General features: G+C 41.8%; 1 protein-coding gene across 1 annotated transcript; it reads left to right on the top strand.

Annotated features, from left to right (window-relative positions):
- The first annotated feature begins 8,859 nt into the window (after positions 1 to 8,859).
- LOC120017587 (adipocyte plasma membrane associated protein) lies at positions 8,860 to 18,723 on the top strand. The gene is made up of 9 exons (XM_038960444.1): positions 8,860 to 9,131; positions 11,409 to 11,525; positions 12,380 to 12,495; positions 13,205 to 13,297; positions 13,700 to 13,819; positions 14,067 to 14,241; positions 14,488 to 14,622; positions 15,607 to 15,799; positions 17,647 to 18,723. The coding sequence occupies exons 1-9, from the start codon at positions 9,040 to 9,042 to the stop codon at positions 17,854 to 17,856; spliced, it is 1,251 nt and encodes a 416-aa protein (XP_038816372.1). The 5' UTR covers positions 8,860 to 9,039; the 3' UTR covers positions 17,857 to 18,723.
- Positions 18,724 to 19,211: the final 488 nt, after the last annotated feature.

Raw genomic sequence — 19,211 nt, 5'->3', positions numbered from 1 at the left:
CAACAGGAAGCGGTCTCCTGCCTGACTGAGAAAGCAGTAGATGTTCTGGTCCAGTTTGGCACCACATACCTATGTGAGTCAGGGTTCTCAACTCTGACATACTTAAAAAACAAGTACAGAAACAGTTTCAAGGCTGAGCATGACCTCTGTGTTGCACTGTTAAAAACAGAGCCCAGAATAGGCATGTTGCTGTTAAAATACAAATACATATTTTTTTATTCTGAACTGGAATAAACTGATTGATCACATCACACAGATATAGACCAGAAAAGGACTGTGTGTGATGTGATCAATCAGTTTATTCCAGTTCAGAATAAAAAATATGTATTGTATTTTAACAGCAACACTTCCAACCTAGACTTTCTTTCAACAATAATTTCTACAGTAGGCCTGATCATTTTTCATCTGTACTGTTACTTAGGGTTGCACTATCAAAAAGCCTGTGTGTGTGTTCTGTTATTCATCTGTGTGATGTGATCAATCCGTTTATTCCAGTTCAGAATGAAAATTATTTGTATTTTAACAGCAACAGTTCCAACCTAGACAGATATGTAAGTGTTTTAATTGGGGAAAATAAACATTAATAGATATTTATATGGATATTTAATTTAATTGTTATTTGTTTTTGTCTACAGTCGTGGCCAAAAGTTTTGAGAATGACACAAATATTAATTTCCACAATGTTTGCTGCTTCAGTGTCTTTAGATATTTTTGTCAGATGTTACTATGGAATACTGAAGTATAATTACAAGCATTTCATAAGTGTCAAAGGCTTTTATTGACAATTACATGAAGTTGATGCAAAGAGTCGATATTTGCAGTGTTGACCCTTCTTTTTCAAGACCTCTGCAATCCGCCCTGGCATGCTGGCATGCAATCCGCCCTGGCATGCAATTAACTTCTGGGCCACATCCGGACTGATGGCAGCCCATTCTTGCATAATCAATGCTTGGAGTTTGTCAGAATATGTGGGTTTTTGTTTGTCCACCCGCCTCTTGAGGATTGACCACAAGTTCTCAATGGGATTAAGGTCTGGTGAGTTTCCTGGCCATGGACCTAAAATATCGATGTTTTGTTCCCCGAGTCACTTAGTTATCACTTTTGCCTTATGGCAAGGTGCTCCATCATGCTGGAAAAGGCATTGTTCGTCATCAAACTGTTCCTGGATGGTTGGGAGAAGTTGCTCTCGGAGGATGTGTTGGTACCATTCTTTATTCATGGCTGTGTTCTTAGGCAAAATCGTGAGTGAGCCCACTCCCTTGGCTGAGAAGCAACCCCACACATGAATGGTCTCAGGATGCTTTACTGTTGGCATGACACAGGACTGATGGTAGCGCTCACCTTGTCTTCTCCGGACAAGCTTTTTTCCGGATGCCCCAAACAATCGGAAAGGGGATTCATCAGAGAAAATGACTTTACCCCAGTCCTCAGCAGTCCAATCCCTGTACCTTTTGCAGAATACCAGTCTGTCCCTGATGTTTTTCCTGGAGAGAAGTGGCTTCTTTGCTGCCCTTCTTGACACCAGGCCATCCTCCAAGCCTCGCCTCACTGTGCGTGCAGATGCACTCACACCTGCCTGCTGCCATTCCTGAGCAAGCTCTGTACTGGTGGTGCCCCGATCCCACAGCTGAATCAACTTTAGGAGACGGTCCTGGAGCTTGCAAGACTTTCTTGGGCGCCCTGAAGCCTTTTTCACAACAATTGAACCGCTCTCCTTGAAGTTCTTGATGATCCGACAAATATTTGATTTAGGTGCAATCTTACTGGCAGCAATATCCTTGCCTGTGAAGCCCTTTTTGTGCAAAGCAATGATGACGGCACGTGTTTCCTTGCAGGTAACCATGGTTGACAGAGGAAGAACAATGATTCCAAGCACCACCCTCCTTTTGAAGCTTCCAGTCTGTTATTTGAACTCAATCAGCATGACAGAGTGATCTCCAGCCTGGTCCTCGTCAACACTCACACCTGTGTTAACGAGAGAATCACTGACATGATGTCAGCTGGTCCGTTTGTGGCAGGGCTGAAATGCAGCGGAAATGTTTTTTGGGGATTCAGTTAATTTGCATGGCAAAGAGGGACTTTGCAAGTAATTGCAATTCCTCTAATCACTCTTCATAACATTCTGTGAAAATTAATATTTGTGTCATTCTCAAAACTTTTGGCCACAACTGTATATTGTATAATGAAATGTACAAATATTTATGTATCGTTGCATATTTTCCTAAGCTTGGGCTCCAGGAAAACACAGAATTTCTCATTTGGGTCCAGGCTGAAAAAGTTTAAGAACCCCTGTCATAAAATATAAGGTGCTGTTTTTTGTCTCTAACAGTAATGTTATACTATGCTATTATATACAGTTATATGTACAATACTATCATAATGTGATCTTGCAGACATTGACAGCTTTGATCTAACTTTATTTGACAACCATCATTTGCCAGAGTAGCCTGTTCTTTAAATCTTCTACATCTGCATTGCTTGCTGTTTGGGGTTTTAGGCTGGGTTTCTGTTTAACACTTTGCTCTATGAGTAGAGAAGACTGCGTAAGTAGAGAATTCCGCAAATGCGCAGAGACAGAGAGGAAAAGGCGAAGCGAGAGGGATTACTGGCAGAGATACTTTTGAGGAGATGGGACACTATTTGAATCGTATTGAAGCCATTGTGTGCGTTGCCCATGCCTCGGCAATGGACCGCGCGGTTCATTCTGGGCTATTCTGGCACAAGGAGAGCTCTCCTTCGTGGAGTAAATGGGAGTCAATTGGGAGCTAGCTCAAAAACTCAACATTAGCATGACTTTTGTCAACAAGAACTGCAACATTACAAATAATTTCCTAGATATAAAATAATTAACTGGTTCTCTGTATTATGTTATAGCTTTTGAATCGTGACATTACGTACTTTCGATGAAAATAGGCAGGTTTCTCGACTCATTTACTGACTTTGTGGCGGGATTGCGTGACGATTGTTTTAGCAACCGTGTGACGCAGCATGATAACTTGAACGTGATTGGTCGACAGAGTGCTGGATTCCTATCTCCTTTCTCTAATATCTCTGAATTGAGTACCTGGCCCCCAAATCTTCTTCTCCAGTAGGTGGCGTTTCTTGCGCTCGTCAAAGCGATTCGTTTTTGTATGGGGGTCAATGAGAGTATCGAATTTGGTTAACAAAAAAATGGAATGCCTTATTTGCTACGTGTAGCTTATTTGATCGAATATAAGTTTCGTAATGTTTAGGTTGTTATGAGAGTACCCATATAAGTAGGACACGTGACATCACGGTAAACCTTAAAAAAACACTTTATTTTGAAGTTGTGCCTGTTCACACGCGTATAGCCCTCTCATTGGCTAGAATGGTCCCACCTGATATTACCTCCTCCTGACTGCCTTCCATTTTTTAAGACATTTATTTTCATTGTTAGGGCGGCCACTAAATATCTAGTCAATATAATTAAATAATCTGTGGCAGAAGCTTCGGGAGGAAAGGTCCAGTAAATCAGTGGAACTCAGCTTTAAACTTACTCTTGATTTGTAATAGTTGTAATAGTAGAATGCACAAAGTGCAATTTCGAAATGTCGAAGTGCATCATCAGTTCCTCTTGTCATGTTAGTCGTTGCATACCTTAGAGAGCTATTTTTAACTTGTCAGAAATGTCCAGATCAACTAGCCCATGTCAGCTAATATTTATTTATTTAGGTTTTCTAGCCCAAAGATATTGTTGTAATTTTTTTCCCACTCAAATATCACATGAATACACATTAGACATGGCAAAATGTAAAGAATTGCAAGACAATTTGCTTTAATACTGAAAATTGTCTTTGCACACCATGACAACATGTGTAGAATTGCAGGAAATATCCTGCACAATGCTCTCCACCAACAAGAGGGGTGTGAACATGAACAGCGCTAGTACCCATAGAAATAGACTGTACTGACAGGGGGGCCCGAGTGAAAAAGTTTGGGAACCCCTGTAGTAAATGTCGGATCCGAATCCACTCCGATAAAGAGGAGGAGATACCCATACTTAGTGATATGTAAATAAATGCCAGCCAGATCTACACACACCTACCTGTACTCTCACTCCAGCCCGGTAGATGGCAGCAGTCCCCTTTCAGCTAGGAATAAGCTCGCTCTGTCCAGTGTGGTGCATCATCGTCGGCATCTAAACTCAGCAAAAAAAAGAAACGTACCTTTTTCAGGACCCTGTCTTTCAAAGATAATTCGTAAAAATCCAAATAATTGTAAAGGATTTAAACATTGTTTCCCATGTTTGTTCAATGAACCATAAACAATTAATGAACATGCACCTGTGGAACGGTCGTTAAGACACTAACAGCCTACAGACGGTAGGCAATTAAGATCACAGTTAGGGTTAGGGTTAGGGTTACTAAAAAGGCCTTTCTACTGACTCTGAAAAACACCAAAAGAAAGATGCCCAGGGTCCCTGCTCTGCGTGAACGTGCCTTAGGCATACTGCAAGGAGGCATGAGGACTGCAGATGTGGCCAGGGCAATAAATTGCAATGTCCGTACTGTGAGATGCCTAAGACAGCGCTACAGGGAGACATGATGGACAGCTGATCGTCCTCGCGGTGGTAGACCACATGTAACAACACCTGCACAGGATCGGTACATCCGAACATCACACCTGCGGGACAGGTACAGGATGGCAACAACAACTGCCCGAGTTACACCAGGAACACACAATCCCTCCATCAGTGCTCAGACTGTCCGCAATAGGCTGTGAGAGAGACTGGACTGAGGGCTTGTAGGCCTGTTGTAAGGCAGGTCCTCACCAGACATCACCGGCAACAACGTCGCCTATGGGCACAAACCCACCGTCGCTGGACCAGACAGGACTGGCAAAAAGTGCTCTTCACTGACGAGTCGCGGTTTTGTCTCACCAGGGGTGATGGTCGGATTAGCGTTTATCATCGAAGGAATGAGCGTTACCCCGAGGCCTGTACTCTGGAGCGGGATCGATTTGGAGGTGGAGGGTCCGTCATGGTCTGGGGCGGTGTGTCACAGCATCATCGGACTGAGCTTGTTGTCATTGCAGGCAATCTCAATGCTGTGCGTTACAGGAAAGACATCCTCCTCCCTCATGTGGTACCCTTCCTGCAGGCTCTTCCTGACATGACCCTCCAGCATGACAATGCAACCAGCCATACTGCTCGTTCTGTGCCTGATTTTCTGCAAGACAGGAATGTCAGTGTTCTGCCATGGCCAGCGAAGAGCCCGGATCTCAATCCCATTGAGCACGTCTGGGATCTGTTGGATCGGAGGGTGAGGGCTAGGGCCATTTCCCACATAAATGTCCGGGAACTTGCAGGTGCTTTGGTGGAAAAGTGGGGTAACATCTCACAGCAAGAACTGGCAAATTTGGTGCAGTCCATGAGGAGGAGATGCACTGCAGTACTTAATGCAGCTGGTGGCCACACCAGATACTGACTGTTACTTTTGATTATGTTCCCCCCTTTGTTCAGGGACACATTATTCCATTTCTGTTAGTCACATGTCTGTGGAACTTGTTCAGTTTATGTCTCAGTTGTTGAATCTTGTTATGTTCATACAAATATTTACACATGTTAAGTTTGCTGAAAATAAATGCAGTTAACAGTGAGAGGACGTTTCTTTTTTTGCTGAGTTTATTTCCTGAGCTTTCTTATATCTCCTAGATGTAGGACAGACACTTCAAAACCTTATTCCTTATGATATATATTTGTGACTGTATTTTTTGCCATTTATGAATGTGTTATTCAAAGCGTTTCTATAGTAGTAATGGCCAAATTCAGTATTTGATTTTTGGGGGAGACCTAAAGGGGTTCTAATATTCAAAATCAAATAGCTGAATAAAACAATTCCATATGTTAGCTTAGTATCCCCCCCCCCCACACCCATGCGTCAATCTATGTAACATCATTTAAAAAAAGTCCCACCCAGAAGTAGTCCAAACTAAAAAGCATGTTCTATGTAGAATTTCCATTAAATTTGCTTTTAGGTCCAGGACAAGGCTTAATCCCTGTCTGGGAAACCGGACCTTAATAAGCAAGTACCTCAGATACCAGGGGTCAATACCAAGTGCATTTGACTGCTTGGCCACATACAACAGGTGTACACTTTACAGTGTAATTCTTACTTACATTTCCAACAATGCAGAGTTAAAAAGTAAGACAAATATTTGCTGAATAAAAAAGGAAATAGTAACAATAAAACAATAACGAGGATATATACGAGGAGTTTCAGTACCAAGACAATGTGCAGTAGTAAGTGGTAGTTGGGAGTTTGGCCCCTGTGATGTACTGGGCCTTATGCACTACCCTCTGCAGCGTCTTGCGGTCGGATGCCAAGCAGTTTCCATACCAAGCGGTGATGGAGCCAGTCAAGATGCTCTCAATGGTGCAGCTGTATAACGTTTTGAAGATCTGCTCCATTTTAATCACATCTGTTACAATTCCATGTTGCACTATCACAAATAATAATGAAGAAGGTATACACAAGGGCAAACAACAGCATCCCATACATGCTGCAAAAACACCAATATGTTATCATTCTAGTACACTGAACCAAAATATAAACGTAACATCTAAAGTGTTGGTCCGACGTTTCATGAACTGAAATAAAAGATCCCAGAAATGTTCCATATGCACAAAAAGCTTATTTCTCTCAAATTTGGTGCACACATTTCTCCTTTGCCAAGATAATCCATCCACCTGACAGTAAAAGACCACTCTAAAGACCACTCTAAAATGTGCAGTTTTGTCACACAACACAATGCCACAGATGTCTCAAGTTTTGAGGAAGCATGCAATTGGCATGCTGACTGCAGGAATGTCCACCAGAGCTGTTGCCAGAGAATTGAATGTTCATTTCTCTACCATATGCCACCTCCAACGTTGTTTTAGAGAATTTGGCAGTAAGTCCAACCGGCCTCCAAACCACGTGTAACTACGGCAGCCCAGGACCTCCACATCCGGCTTCTTCACCTGCGGGATCGACTGAGACCAGCTACCCGGACAGCTGATGAAACTGTTGGTTTGCACAACCAAAGAATTTCTGCACAAACTGTCAGAAACCGTCTCAGGGAAGCTCATCTGCATGCTTGTCGTCCTCGACCTGTCATCCTTGACCTGACTGCAGTTCGACGTCGTAACCGACTTCAGTGGGCAAATGCTTACCTTCGATGGCCACTGGCACACTGGAGAAGTGTGCTAGTCATGGATGAATCCTGGTTTCAACTGTACCGGGCAGATGGCAGACAGCGTGTATGGCGTCGTGTGGGCGAATGGTTTGCTGATGTCAACGTTGTGAACAGGGCAGGCATAAACTACGGACAACGAACACAATTGCATTTTATCGATGGCAATTTGAATGCACAGAGATACCGTGTCGAGATCCTGAGGCCCATTGTCGTGCCATTCATCCGCCGCCTCATGTTTCAGCATGATAATGCACGGCCCCATGTCGTAAGGATCTTTACACAATTCCTGGAAGCTGAAAATTGCCCAGTTTTTCCATGGCCTGCATACTCACCAGACATGTCAGCCATTGAACATGTTTGGGATGCTCTGGATCGAAGTGTATGACAGCGTGTTCCAGTTCCCGCCAATATCCAGCAACTTCGCACAGCCATTGAAGAAGAGTGGGACAACATTCCACAGGCCACAATCAACAGCCTGATCAACTCTATGCGAAGGAGATGTGTCGCGCTGCATGAGGCAAATGGCGGTCACACTAGATACGGACTGGTTCTGATTCACACCCCTACCTTTTTTACAAAAGGTTTCTGTGACCAACAGATGCATATCTGTATTCCCAGTCATGTGAAATCCATAGATTAGGGCCTAATGCGTTTATTTCAACTGATTGATTTCCTTATATGAACTGTAACTCAGTAACTTATATTTTTGGTCTTGCACTCACTACCTGGTTATATTTTGAGAAAATCATCACAAAAATACAAAACAAGTCTTGTGAATGTTACAAAAACCTTGGTCTGGTATCTAATTTACTTATCATGGTATTCATTCATTTAAATTGTGTAGGTGAAGTAGAATTTCGATAGCATCCACTTCAATTTAAAACTTGCAGAAGACAGTTCACAGAATTATCAATTTTAAAAAATGTAGGCAATTTATTAATTACAAAATTTGGCCAACATTAGATACTGCAGTTTATCCAGAGATTCTTACCTTTTCCTTAATTCAGCAGTCTCGTCCAGATCATCATGGTATTGGTAGTTATTTATGATAGCCACATTAACAGCTAATTTGTATGCAATTTTTTTTTTTGGGGGGGGGGGGGGGGGTAAATACAGGCGAATATATTGATAAAAGTCACCTTGTCTTGGAGAGATTTACACTGTTGTCAAAACGTCAGGCCAGTGTAAGCTTACACAAAACACAGGCATTATTTTAAGTGTTTCTAAAATCCCATATGGGAAAAATAAATTGTGAAAAAATTATTGGAACAATTTCCTTGTTTGAATGCTTGGTTTTTGGGTTATTATGACTCATACTGTGGTACTCTATAGACCACGCTTATCCCTGTATTCTCCTTGGACCAATTTTGACCTTCCTCAGATCATATGACCAAAGACGGTGGCTAAATTAAGATCGTTAACTCAGGTGGTAAACCATTTGAAAAAAAGGGGGTGGCTCTCCATAGACTCCAATGCGATAGTAGCAGGGTCTGGACTTCCGTTAAAATAGAAACAATGAGGAAGTGGGATGTCTCGCTTCCTCTTCCGTGTTTGATATGACCTTTTAAAAAAGATCTGTAGCGCACACTCCACAACAGCAGGTGGCGTTGAATATCAAGGATTAGAGACGGCACCTGTCGTCTGATGTCGAATAAAAAAATGCGTATTGCGTAAAAACTGTCCACGGCCGGGAAACTCGTCGTTGAATACTGTAGCTATCACTACGATGTCCTGCATGTATCTGTCTTTACAAGCAATCGAATTATCAACCTTCTCATGTAGCAAGCTGCTTACCTGAAACCTCATTTTTGGATAGAGTGATAGTAGAAGTCTCATTTCAGTATGAATGAGCCAGAGGGACTGCGGTTCAGGAGGCTGAACAGACCACAGATTATCACAGACGAATTACAGGAACCCCAATACAAGGGCACCAGGTAAACTAGCCTATTCTAAATAATACAGTATTCATATTATCATCAGATACTGCTTTCCTTGCTATGTAGTATGTATTGCACTTGCTAGCTGATGACAGATGCAGAGGTAAACACAATCCATATCTAGGTCAGTTTTCCACTCACTGACAGGTAACAGTGGATGAATTACTTTGCATTATGCGTGCATGGCATGAACCAAACCAGTCAGTGGAGAGAGCATTGGCCAGCATGCGCTGGTGACGGTAAGGCTTATTCAGGTTTGTCATAGATGCATTCTCTCTGAAAGAAAATATATGCATTTGCATTCTGTGTGTATGTTTGTGTACTGCATCATCCACTGTTGACCTGAACTGACCTCATGGATCTCTTCAAACACCCAATAACATATTGATATTATTAAAACTACAGTTTGAGATCTGGGAATCTGTTCAAAATACCCATTGATTCTTGAAGAATGTAATTTAGGCCTATGTTTCAGGAGCTTAACACAGCAATTAAACCTGTATTTAACCAACAACATACAGGTTATAAGCCTACTCCATTGTTTACAAACAACAAGAACATAAACTATGTAGAGTACTAGTCAAAAGTTTGGACACACCTACTCATTCCAGGGTTTTTCTTTATTTTTGCTATTTTCTACATTGTAGAATAACAGTGAAGACATCAAAACTATGAAATAACACATGAATTATGTAGTAACCAAAAAAGTGTTAAACAAATCCAAATGTATTTTATATTAGAGATTCTTCAAAGTAGCCACCCTTTGCATTGATGACAGCTTTGCACACTCTTGGCATTCTTTCAGCCAGCTTCATGAGGTAGTAACCTGGAATGCATTTCAATTACCAGGTGTGCCTTGTTAATTTGTGGAATTTCTTTGCATTTGAACCAATCAGTTGTATTTTGACAAGGTAGGGGTGGTATACAGAAGATAGCCCTATTTGGTAAAAGACCAAGTCCATATTATGGCAAGAACAGCTCAAATAAGCAAAGAGAAACGACAGTCCATCATTACTTTAAGACATGAAGGTCAGTCAATCCGGAAAATGTCAAGAACTTTTACAATTTCTTTAAGTGCCGTCGCAAAAACCATCAAGCGCTATGATGAAACTGGCTCTCATGAGGATCGCCACAGGAAAGGAAGACCCAGAGGTACCTCTGCTGCAGAGGATAAGTTCATTAGAGTTACTAGCCTCAGAAATTGCAGTCCAAATAAATGCTTCAGTGTTCAAGTAACAGACACATCTCAACATTCAGAGGAGACTGCGTGAATCAGGCCTTCATGGTCAAATTGCTGCAAAGAAACACCTACTTAAGGGCACCAATAAGGAGAAGAGACTTGCTTGGGCCAAGAAACACGAGCAATGGACATTAGACCAGTGGAAATCTGTCCTTTGGTCTGATGAGTCCAAATTTGAGATTTTTGGTTCCAAACGCTGTGTCTTTGTGAGACGCAGAGTAGGTGAACAGATGATCTCCGCATGTGGGTTCCCACCGTGAAGCATGGAGGAGGAGGTGTGATGGTGTGGGGCTGCTTTGCTGGTGACACTGTCAGTGATTTATTTAGAATTCAAGGCACACTTAACCAGCATTGCTACCACAGCATTCTGCAGCGATACGCCATCCCATCTGGGATGTGCTTATTAGTGTGACTATCATTTGTTTTTCAACAGGACAATGACTCAAAACACACCTCCAGGCTGTGTAAGGGATATTTGACCAAGATGGAGAGTGCTGCATCAGATGACCTGGCCTCCACAATCACCCGACCTCAACCCAATTGAGATGGTTTGGGATGAGTTGGACCGCATAGTGAAGGAAAAGCAGCCAACAAGTGCTCAGCATATGTGGGAACTCCTTCAAGACTGTTGGAAAAGCATTCCAGGTGAAGCTGGTTGAGAGAATGCCAAGTGTGCAAAGCTGGCATCAAGGCAAAGGGTGGCTACTTTTGAAGAATATAAAATGTTTAGATTTGTTTAACACTTTATTTTGGTTAATACATGATTCCATATGTGTTATTTCATTGTTTTGATGTCTTCACTATCATTCTACAATTTCGAAAATAGTAAAAAATAAAGAAAACCATTGAATGAGTAGGTGTGCCCAAACTTTTGACTGGTACTGTAAAGCTTCCTAATATTTATCATGTGGATGTCAGTCCTTGCATCTAGAGTTCTCTATGAATTTGAGAGGGTACATTTCCTCAGCCTCATCCCTCAGCTCTATAGAAAAGTGTCGGGCGGCATTAATTGATCTATGTTTTGTTTTTCCCAGTACCTACAGTGGAAAGGTATTCCGTGTGACCCTGGTGACCCTGGGAGGATGCCTGATCCTTCCATTGCTTGTAGTCTTTTTCCTGCTCGAGTCTCCTATTCACCCTGAGCTGCTCAGGTGAGATGTCAAGAATTGAAATCCTTCTCTTTTTTTTCTCCTGGTCTTTAGAATCATGTTAACTCGTAATAGCTCAGAAATGTATTGACTTCAAGGAATGTTTACACTAATCAGCTTTACTGCAAAATACTTTAGTCTGTCTGCATAGTCAACATTTCTGCTTACTTTTCAACTCTTGGAAATAGTTTTGTGGAAACTGTTCTGTACATTTCTACCACAAGTCCCTCTCACAGATGTTACGCCACTGAATGACTAGGCGTATACTACTTGTATAATATACATTATGTAGTAGTATATAACGTTAGTATGTAGAATGGTTTCAATCATCCCTAAGCAATAGAATTCATCATGTAGACCTAATGTTCTGATGCAAATATAAAATGCTTAGCCAAACAAGATTGATAAGGCACTCTGCTCATAGTCTGAATGCACGGGTGCGATTTCCTTTTAGGCGCCTCCAGTCAGTTCAGAATCACTCTTGTCCACTCCACTGCCACAACCCTGATCTCTCCACAACTGCATAGCTGTATTTCTCCATACTGCGTTCTCTACTAATGCTATTAGATTGAGTGATTTGCTGCCCCAACTTGCACAGTGGCTGATCTCATTTGTAACCAGTGTCTGCCCCTCAGAACAAATAGCATGCGACTCCCTGTCCTCATTAGAATTAATTTCTAAATTCTGCATCCACAGTTAATGATCCATTCTGACGTCTTGGGGTCAAGGATTTCCTCTCTCCCTTTTCGCCACAGCACTAGGCTTCAGGGTACAGGCTAGTCTAGGGCAAGGGTGTTGATCAGTGATTCATACTGATTCTGTTTCCTAATTTGTTTTCTCTTGTTTTGTTTTTTTAGCCTCAATGAGCCTCCCCTTATGTCTGGGTGTTACGAGCCCAACTTTAAGCTGAGGGAGGCACAGCGGCTGTTTGAGGACCAGCTTGTTGGCCCAGAGTCCATTGCCAACTTCGGAGGTCAGTATGGGAGTAAAGCATTCCAGCTGGAGTCTCGCCACATGACAATGTCCTTCACCCAGTTTGTTTGGGCTTGTGTAATGTATGGTGTGGCCACAGTAACATCAGCTGATATATCAAGGTGATAGGGCAATGCAGTCTGGATTGCAGACACGCTGTTGACCAATAATAGCAGATGTTTAGGTTTTCCAAATGAGCTATGATAAGCGTGGTCTTATCACTGGCCACTTTAATAATGGAACACTAGTCACTTTAATAATGTTTATATATTTGGCATTACTCATCTCATATGTATATACTGTATTCTATACTACTGTATCTTAGTCTATGCCACTCTGGCATTGCTGGTCCATATATTTATATATTCTTAATTCCATTCCTTTACTTAGATTTGTGTGTATTGTTAGATATTACTTGTTAGATATTACTGCACTGTTGGAGCTAGAAACATAAGCATTTCGCTACACCTTCAATAATATCTGCTAAACATGTGTATGTGACCAATAACATTTTATTTGATTTCTTAGTGACAGACGGATATTTGAGATGACACATATTTTCACACATGACATGACTTGTGCTTGACTAGTGTTCCTCTGCAACTGTTTTGCTTTTCTGAAGGTCATAATGGGGAACTGTGTCCAACATATTTCCCTGGCGTTTTATCAGTTTGTAAATGCTAATTGTTATTGTCTATCTCCTTCTCTAGATGTGATTTACACAGGTACGGCTGACGGGAAGATAGTGAAGATTGAAGGCAAGAGCATCACTGTTATAGCCAGACTTGGCAAGCCACCGTGTGGTAAGTGAGCAAGGACTAGAGCTGTGATTGATTCCTCACTCATTGCGTTAGACCTGATTTCACAAGCTTTAATTTCACAATGTTGTCTCAACATGACATGATTTAGACAGAAATGACCCAACAGTTCAATCATAAGCAACTCTTAGCAGTTGCATTTCACTCATGCCTTTTATGGATTGTTTTTATACTTGCACAACAAGGATGGCTTAATGCACAACAGGCCTTGCAGTGTGGCTCAAAACTGAAATGACATGTCAAAAAAAGGCCGAGCTCGAACTCTAGTATTTGCTCATATTAATCAGATTAGCCTGTTCAAAATGATTGAAATAATAAATAGCACCCAATAAATAAGGAATTACTTCAGATACCTCATATCCACTGGGATTGTGTGGTATGTTTTAGATGGATCCCGTGAGCAGGAGCCTAGCTGTGGACGACCCCTGGGTATCAGAGTGGGTCCTAACGGCACCCTGTTTGTAGCTGATGCCTATCTGGGGCTGTTCGAGGTCAACCCTGTCACAGGTCAGCAGCACACACAGCCAAGGGCAAGCTTCTACATAGCAATGGCTTTATTTCCTTTATAGGATAGATTTTCATATCAGTAATGTGACATAGACCGGTTCATTTTTTTTGCGAGGAATTCCCCAACAATTTTCACCTTTTACTCAGTATAATCAATTTTGTTGCATATAATATCTTCCAAATAAAAGTGTGGTATTATGCAAGACATTTTAGTGATGTAACTCTCACTCCTTGACTCATCGTAAAGGTGAGGTGACCAACCTGGTGTCGGCTGGGCAGATGGTTGGGGGCCGGAGGCTCTCCTTCGTCAATGACCTGGATGTAACACAGGATGGGAGGAAAGTGTACTTCACAGACTCTAGCAGCAGGTGGCAGCGCAGAGACTACCTTCATCTCATCATGGAGGCCACAGCAGATGGACGGTAACTGTTACCACAAACCTTAGGGAGAGATTTGAGCACATTCTAATAGCAAGGTCTTGTCTCCTTTTGTAAAGAGTTTCTATTGATAGTTAATATAGATTTTAGATCAGTATAGGGCCTTAAAAGCATGTGTGCTCATACATGATGTGGGTACCTTTCATTTTTAAGAAAAGGAACAGTTTATAAAGACAACAACCTGAAGTCTGAGAAAAGCTGTCCATATGTAACCCTTTGTCTGTCTTTCAGTGTGTTAGAGTACGACACAGAGACGAAGGAGGTAACCGTGTTGATGGAGAACCTTCGTTTTGCCAACGGGATCCAGCTTTTCCCTGATGAGGAGTCTGTGCTGGTGACTGAGACTACCATGGCTAGGATTCGCAGGTGCTGTAGTTGATCCTCCTGAGCAACACGACCAGCCTTATTTAACTAATTCACTGAGTGAAGAGGTCGGGCCCCCCCCCCCCCTGCGTATCTCTCTCTCTTCCTCCTTTGGAACGATCTCATGTTTCGTCAGATGCTAAGTTGTTGTGGTGGCCACTTTTTGAACGTGCTCCAAGTGCGCCCACAGGGTTTTTATTCTCCTCTGGTTTTCATTATTTTCCTTCCACTGTAACACGATTTCATGGGTTTATTTCGCCTTTGTAATATCACACTTTTTAAAACCTGCAAGGAACACAGTCAATTCTCCCAAGCCTCACCTGGATAAATGATGCAAGCAGACTGTTGCCTCGGTAACGGAGCCCCTTCACCAAGCTGCCTGAGTAGAAAGACAAAATTAGCTTGTCCTTTCTCTAGTAGTAATACTAGTGTGGGTAGAGGGGGGAGGCAGCTCCTTCCTGCTGAATTTGTTTTGGGGGTGAGGGGGAATGAGTGTGAGGGAGGTGTTAATTCTTTGTTCATTTCAGCCTGTATGGTAATACAGACTGTTTGGGGACGTTTTCTATTTGCTGACTGTGCAGAATGGAAATCAGTAAATTGATTCCTTGAAAAACGGGGCATTATTTTGTATTTATTTTAAATGTTCTTTTTGGTTTTCCCAGCAAGTAGATTCTTTCCTCCCTCCCATAACTAGTTTATAATAGTTATAAGTCATACATTTTCCTTTTGCTTTATCAATGCAGACAGTTTGCTGAGACAAATACCCTGGTGCTGCTGAAAACTCTGAATCTGGGTGGTCTTTCCATAACAGACTTCAAAGTATTGTGAAGACTGTTCGTAAAATATATATATTTTTGTCAAATGTTTTGAATTGTTTCCCATAATACCTCTGTATGTCACACATACCGTAAGCATGAGGCAATGGACTTTCTTTCCCTCATCTCCTGAATTTCCATTCAATTGACTGTGTGTCTGTGTCCCTCCTAGGGTCCATGTGTCAGGTCTAAATAAAGGAGGAATGGACACGTTTATTGACAACCTGCCTGGTTTCCCTGACAACATCCGTCGCAGCTCTTCTGGAGGGTACTGGGTGGCCATGTCAGCGGTGCGGCCCAACCCTGGCTTCTCCATGCTGGACTTCCTGTCCCAGAAGCCCTGGATCAAGAAGCTCATCTTTAAGGTAGATGATATGACAAGACTTGATATCATATGGCGTTATATTATATAAAACCAATAGCTTTGTCCATTTACATGGAAGTTTTAAAAAATACTACAGGGAGAGCAATTTGCATGTCCAATTTACTGTGACTGAGTCTGGTCTTCATTGCTGTTAGTCTGATTTTTCTGTGTTTTTACATACAAGGGTTTACAGTGCCCTGCAAAAGTATTCATCCCCCTTGGCGTTTTTCCTACTTTGTTGCATTACAGCCTGTAATTTAAATATATTTTTATTTGGATTTCATGTAATGGACATACACAATAGTCCAAATTTGTGAAGTGAAATGAAAAAAATTACATGTTTGAAAAAATTCAAAAAAATTCAAAACAGAAAAGTGGTGTGTGCATATGTATTCACCTCCTTTGCTATGAAGCCCCTAAATAAGATCTGGTGCAACCAATTACCTTCAGATATGACATAATTAGTTAGATTGCACACAGGTGGACTTTAAGTGTCACATGATCTGTCACATGATCTCAGTGTATATATACACCTGTTCTGAAAGGCCCCAGAGTCTGCAACACCATTAGGCAAGGGGCACCACCAAGCAAGCGACACCATGAAGACCAAGGAGCTCTCCAAAAAGGTCAGGGAAAAAGTTCTGGAGAAGTACAGATCAGGGTTGGGTTATAATTTTTTAAAATCCGAAACTTTGAACATCCCACGGAGCACCATTTAAATCCATTATTAAAAAATGGAAAGAATATGGCACCACAACAAACCTGCCAAGAGTGGGCCGCCCACCAAAACTCACGGACCAGGCAAGGAGGGCATTAATCAGAGAGGCAACAAAGAGACCAAAGATAACCCTGAAGGAGCTGCAAAGCTTCAAAGCAGAGATTGGAGTATCTGTCCATAGGACTACTTTAAGCTGTACACTCCACAGAGCTTGGCTTTATGGAAGTGGCCAGAAAAAAGCCATTGCTTAAAGAAAAAAATAAGTAAACATGTTTGCTTAAAGAAAAAAATAAGCAAACATGTTTGCTTAAAGAAAAAAATAAGCAAACATGTTTGGTGTTTGCCAAAAGACATGTGGGAAACTCCCCAAACATATGGAAGGTACTCTGGTCAGATGAGACTAAAATTGAGCTTTTTGACCATCAAGGAAAATGTCTGGCGCAAACCCAACACCTCTCATCACCCCGAGAACACCATCCCCAAAGTGAAGCATGGTGGTGGCAGCATCATGCTGTGGGGATGTTTTTCATCGGCAGGGACTAGGAAACTGGTCAGAATTTAAGGAATGATGGATGGCGCTAAATACAAGGAAATTCTTGATGGAAACCTGTTTGTCTTCCAGAGAACCCATCCAACTTGAAGGAGCTGGAGCAGTTTTGCCTTGAAGAATGGGCAAAAATCCCAGTGGCTAGATGTGCCAAGCTTATAGAGACATACCCCAAGAGACTTGCAGCTGTAATTGCTGCAAAAGGTGGCTCTACAAAGTATTGACTTTGGGGGGGGGTGAATAGTTATGCATGCTTAAGTTTTCTTGTCTTGTTTGTTTCACGATAAAAAATATTTTGCATCTTTAAAGTGGCATGTTGTGTAAATTAAATGATATAAACCCCCCAAAAATGTATTTTTTTGTAAATGCCATGGGGGGTGAATACTTTCGCAAGCCACTATAGAATCTTGCCAGCTGGAAACCTGCCTAACAAATATTGAAGGGATACACACACCTCATTCATTGTGACCATGAGACCAGTTTGTTAGACTGTTTCTTTATGCGTGATGTCGTCTACTTCAGTCGTGTTTTGGTGCTATGACTTATCCCTCCCTCCTTTCTTCCTCCCTCCCTCTCCCTGCAGCTCTTCAGCCAAGACATGCTGATGAAGTTTGTGCCTCGCTACAGCCTGGTGATAGAGCTGCAGGAGAGCGGGACGTGCGTGCGTAGCTTCCATGACCCCCACGGTATGGTGGCGGCCTACGTCAGTGAGGCACACGAGCACGACGGCCACCTCTACTTAGGCTCTTTCCGCTCCCCTTACCTCTGCAAGCTGGATCTCAGCAAGGTGTGAGCTGGGAGCTGAGCACAACCACTTTCTCAGACGAAACCCATATATGAGACTGCTGTCTGCCTACCTAACACCTCACTACCTAGTCTGTTTTCCAATAACAGCAAATACATCAGAATTGAAAAGAATGGCTTAATGCTTGATGTGCTGCATTTGCATTGCTTTTCACCAGCTTCAGGAAAAAATGGACTAGTCTTCATTAAGTATCTGCACTATTAAGGCACATTTGACTGGGATACATATCCATCCTTTCTAGTCTTATCAGCCTACAATTAACTATTAACCCTTTAATTTCTGTTGACAGTGCATCTCAGTAGTTTTTTATTTAGGAATGTTTTTTATTTAACCAAACAGTCTTTGGGCCAAATAGTTTGCCCAAAAATCCCCATGTTGTAAGTACACTGTTTTTAAGGTCTGTGTTTTGGGTTGTTGAAATGTGCCAAATTTGTTCTTATTTTTGTTTGTTTAAACCATTCAGTATCTCAACTTTTAATTTCATTTTTGCACTAAGCTCTCATCTCACCCTTAAATATAACTGACAATGTTATTATTGTACTTGGGAGAATTTCAAAGACTTAATTTTATCAGTTGAAATACACACCGAATCAGTATTATTTTAAGAGTGCCACTTTGAACTGATTTATTTTGTTGTGTATATTTAGAAATCAAAGATCTTGTTCATCATAATAAAGGTGATGCAAAAAGAATCCAAAATAAGTATGAATCATTTCCTCTCGTTTTGATACATTTCATCTGCTTTTGCATATTGCACTGTCAACTACCTTACGTAATGTAAATGTTTTGCTCGATGTTGAATGCTGCTGGCCTTCAGCTGAGTTTCCTTTGAATTAAAACAGTAATGTTTTAAAACTGGCTTTTGTCTAATATGAAAAACATGGTGACACATTTCTACAGTTTGTTTAGCTACTTACCAGTGTTTACATACTACTGCCATAAAGATTAGCCTGCTACTGACCGACTACATGTCTTAAATGAGAGAAACCAGTGTCGGTGTACAGCAATGTACAGTAGACATCTACATGAGAGCAGATCGAAACCCTACCCTGCCTCAGAGCCAGTGAAGCTCATTAAAAGAGGGTGCTCAGAGCGCTGCGTCAAAGAGGGTGCCGGGAGCTCTGCGAGGAAAGTGCTGACCCCAAGAGCCGCCCGCTGCTACAGTTGTCAGCCTCTTCTGCTCTCTACTCCCTCCTCAAGATCAGATGCTGATGCTGCTGCACTGGTTTCATAAGAGCCTTTGAATAATTAAGGTGTATCACAGACTATTAGACCCAAGGTCAGGGTTCAGGTCACTGAGTGCTGAGGGAGAATGATAACCCTAGCTGTTTAACAGGCCCGGT

This window comes from Salvelinus namaycush, chromosome 22 (assembly GCF_016432855.1).
Source record: "Salvelinus namaycush isolate Seneca chromosome 22, SaNama_1.0, whole genome shotgun sequence".
Lineage (NCBI taxonomy): Eukaryota > Metazoa > Chordata > Actinopteri > Salmoniformes > Salmonidae > Salvelinus > Salvelinus namaycush.
Note: the sequence above shows the minus strand (reverse complement) of the source record. Positions and strands in the feature narration are given on the sequence as shown.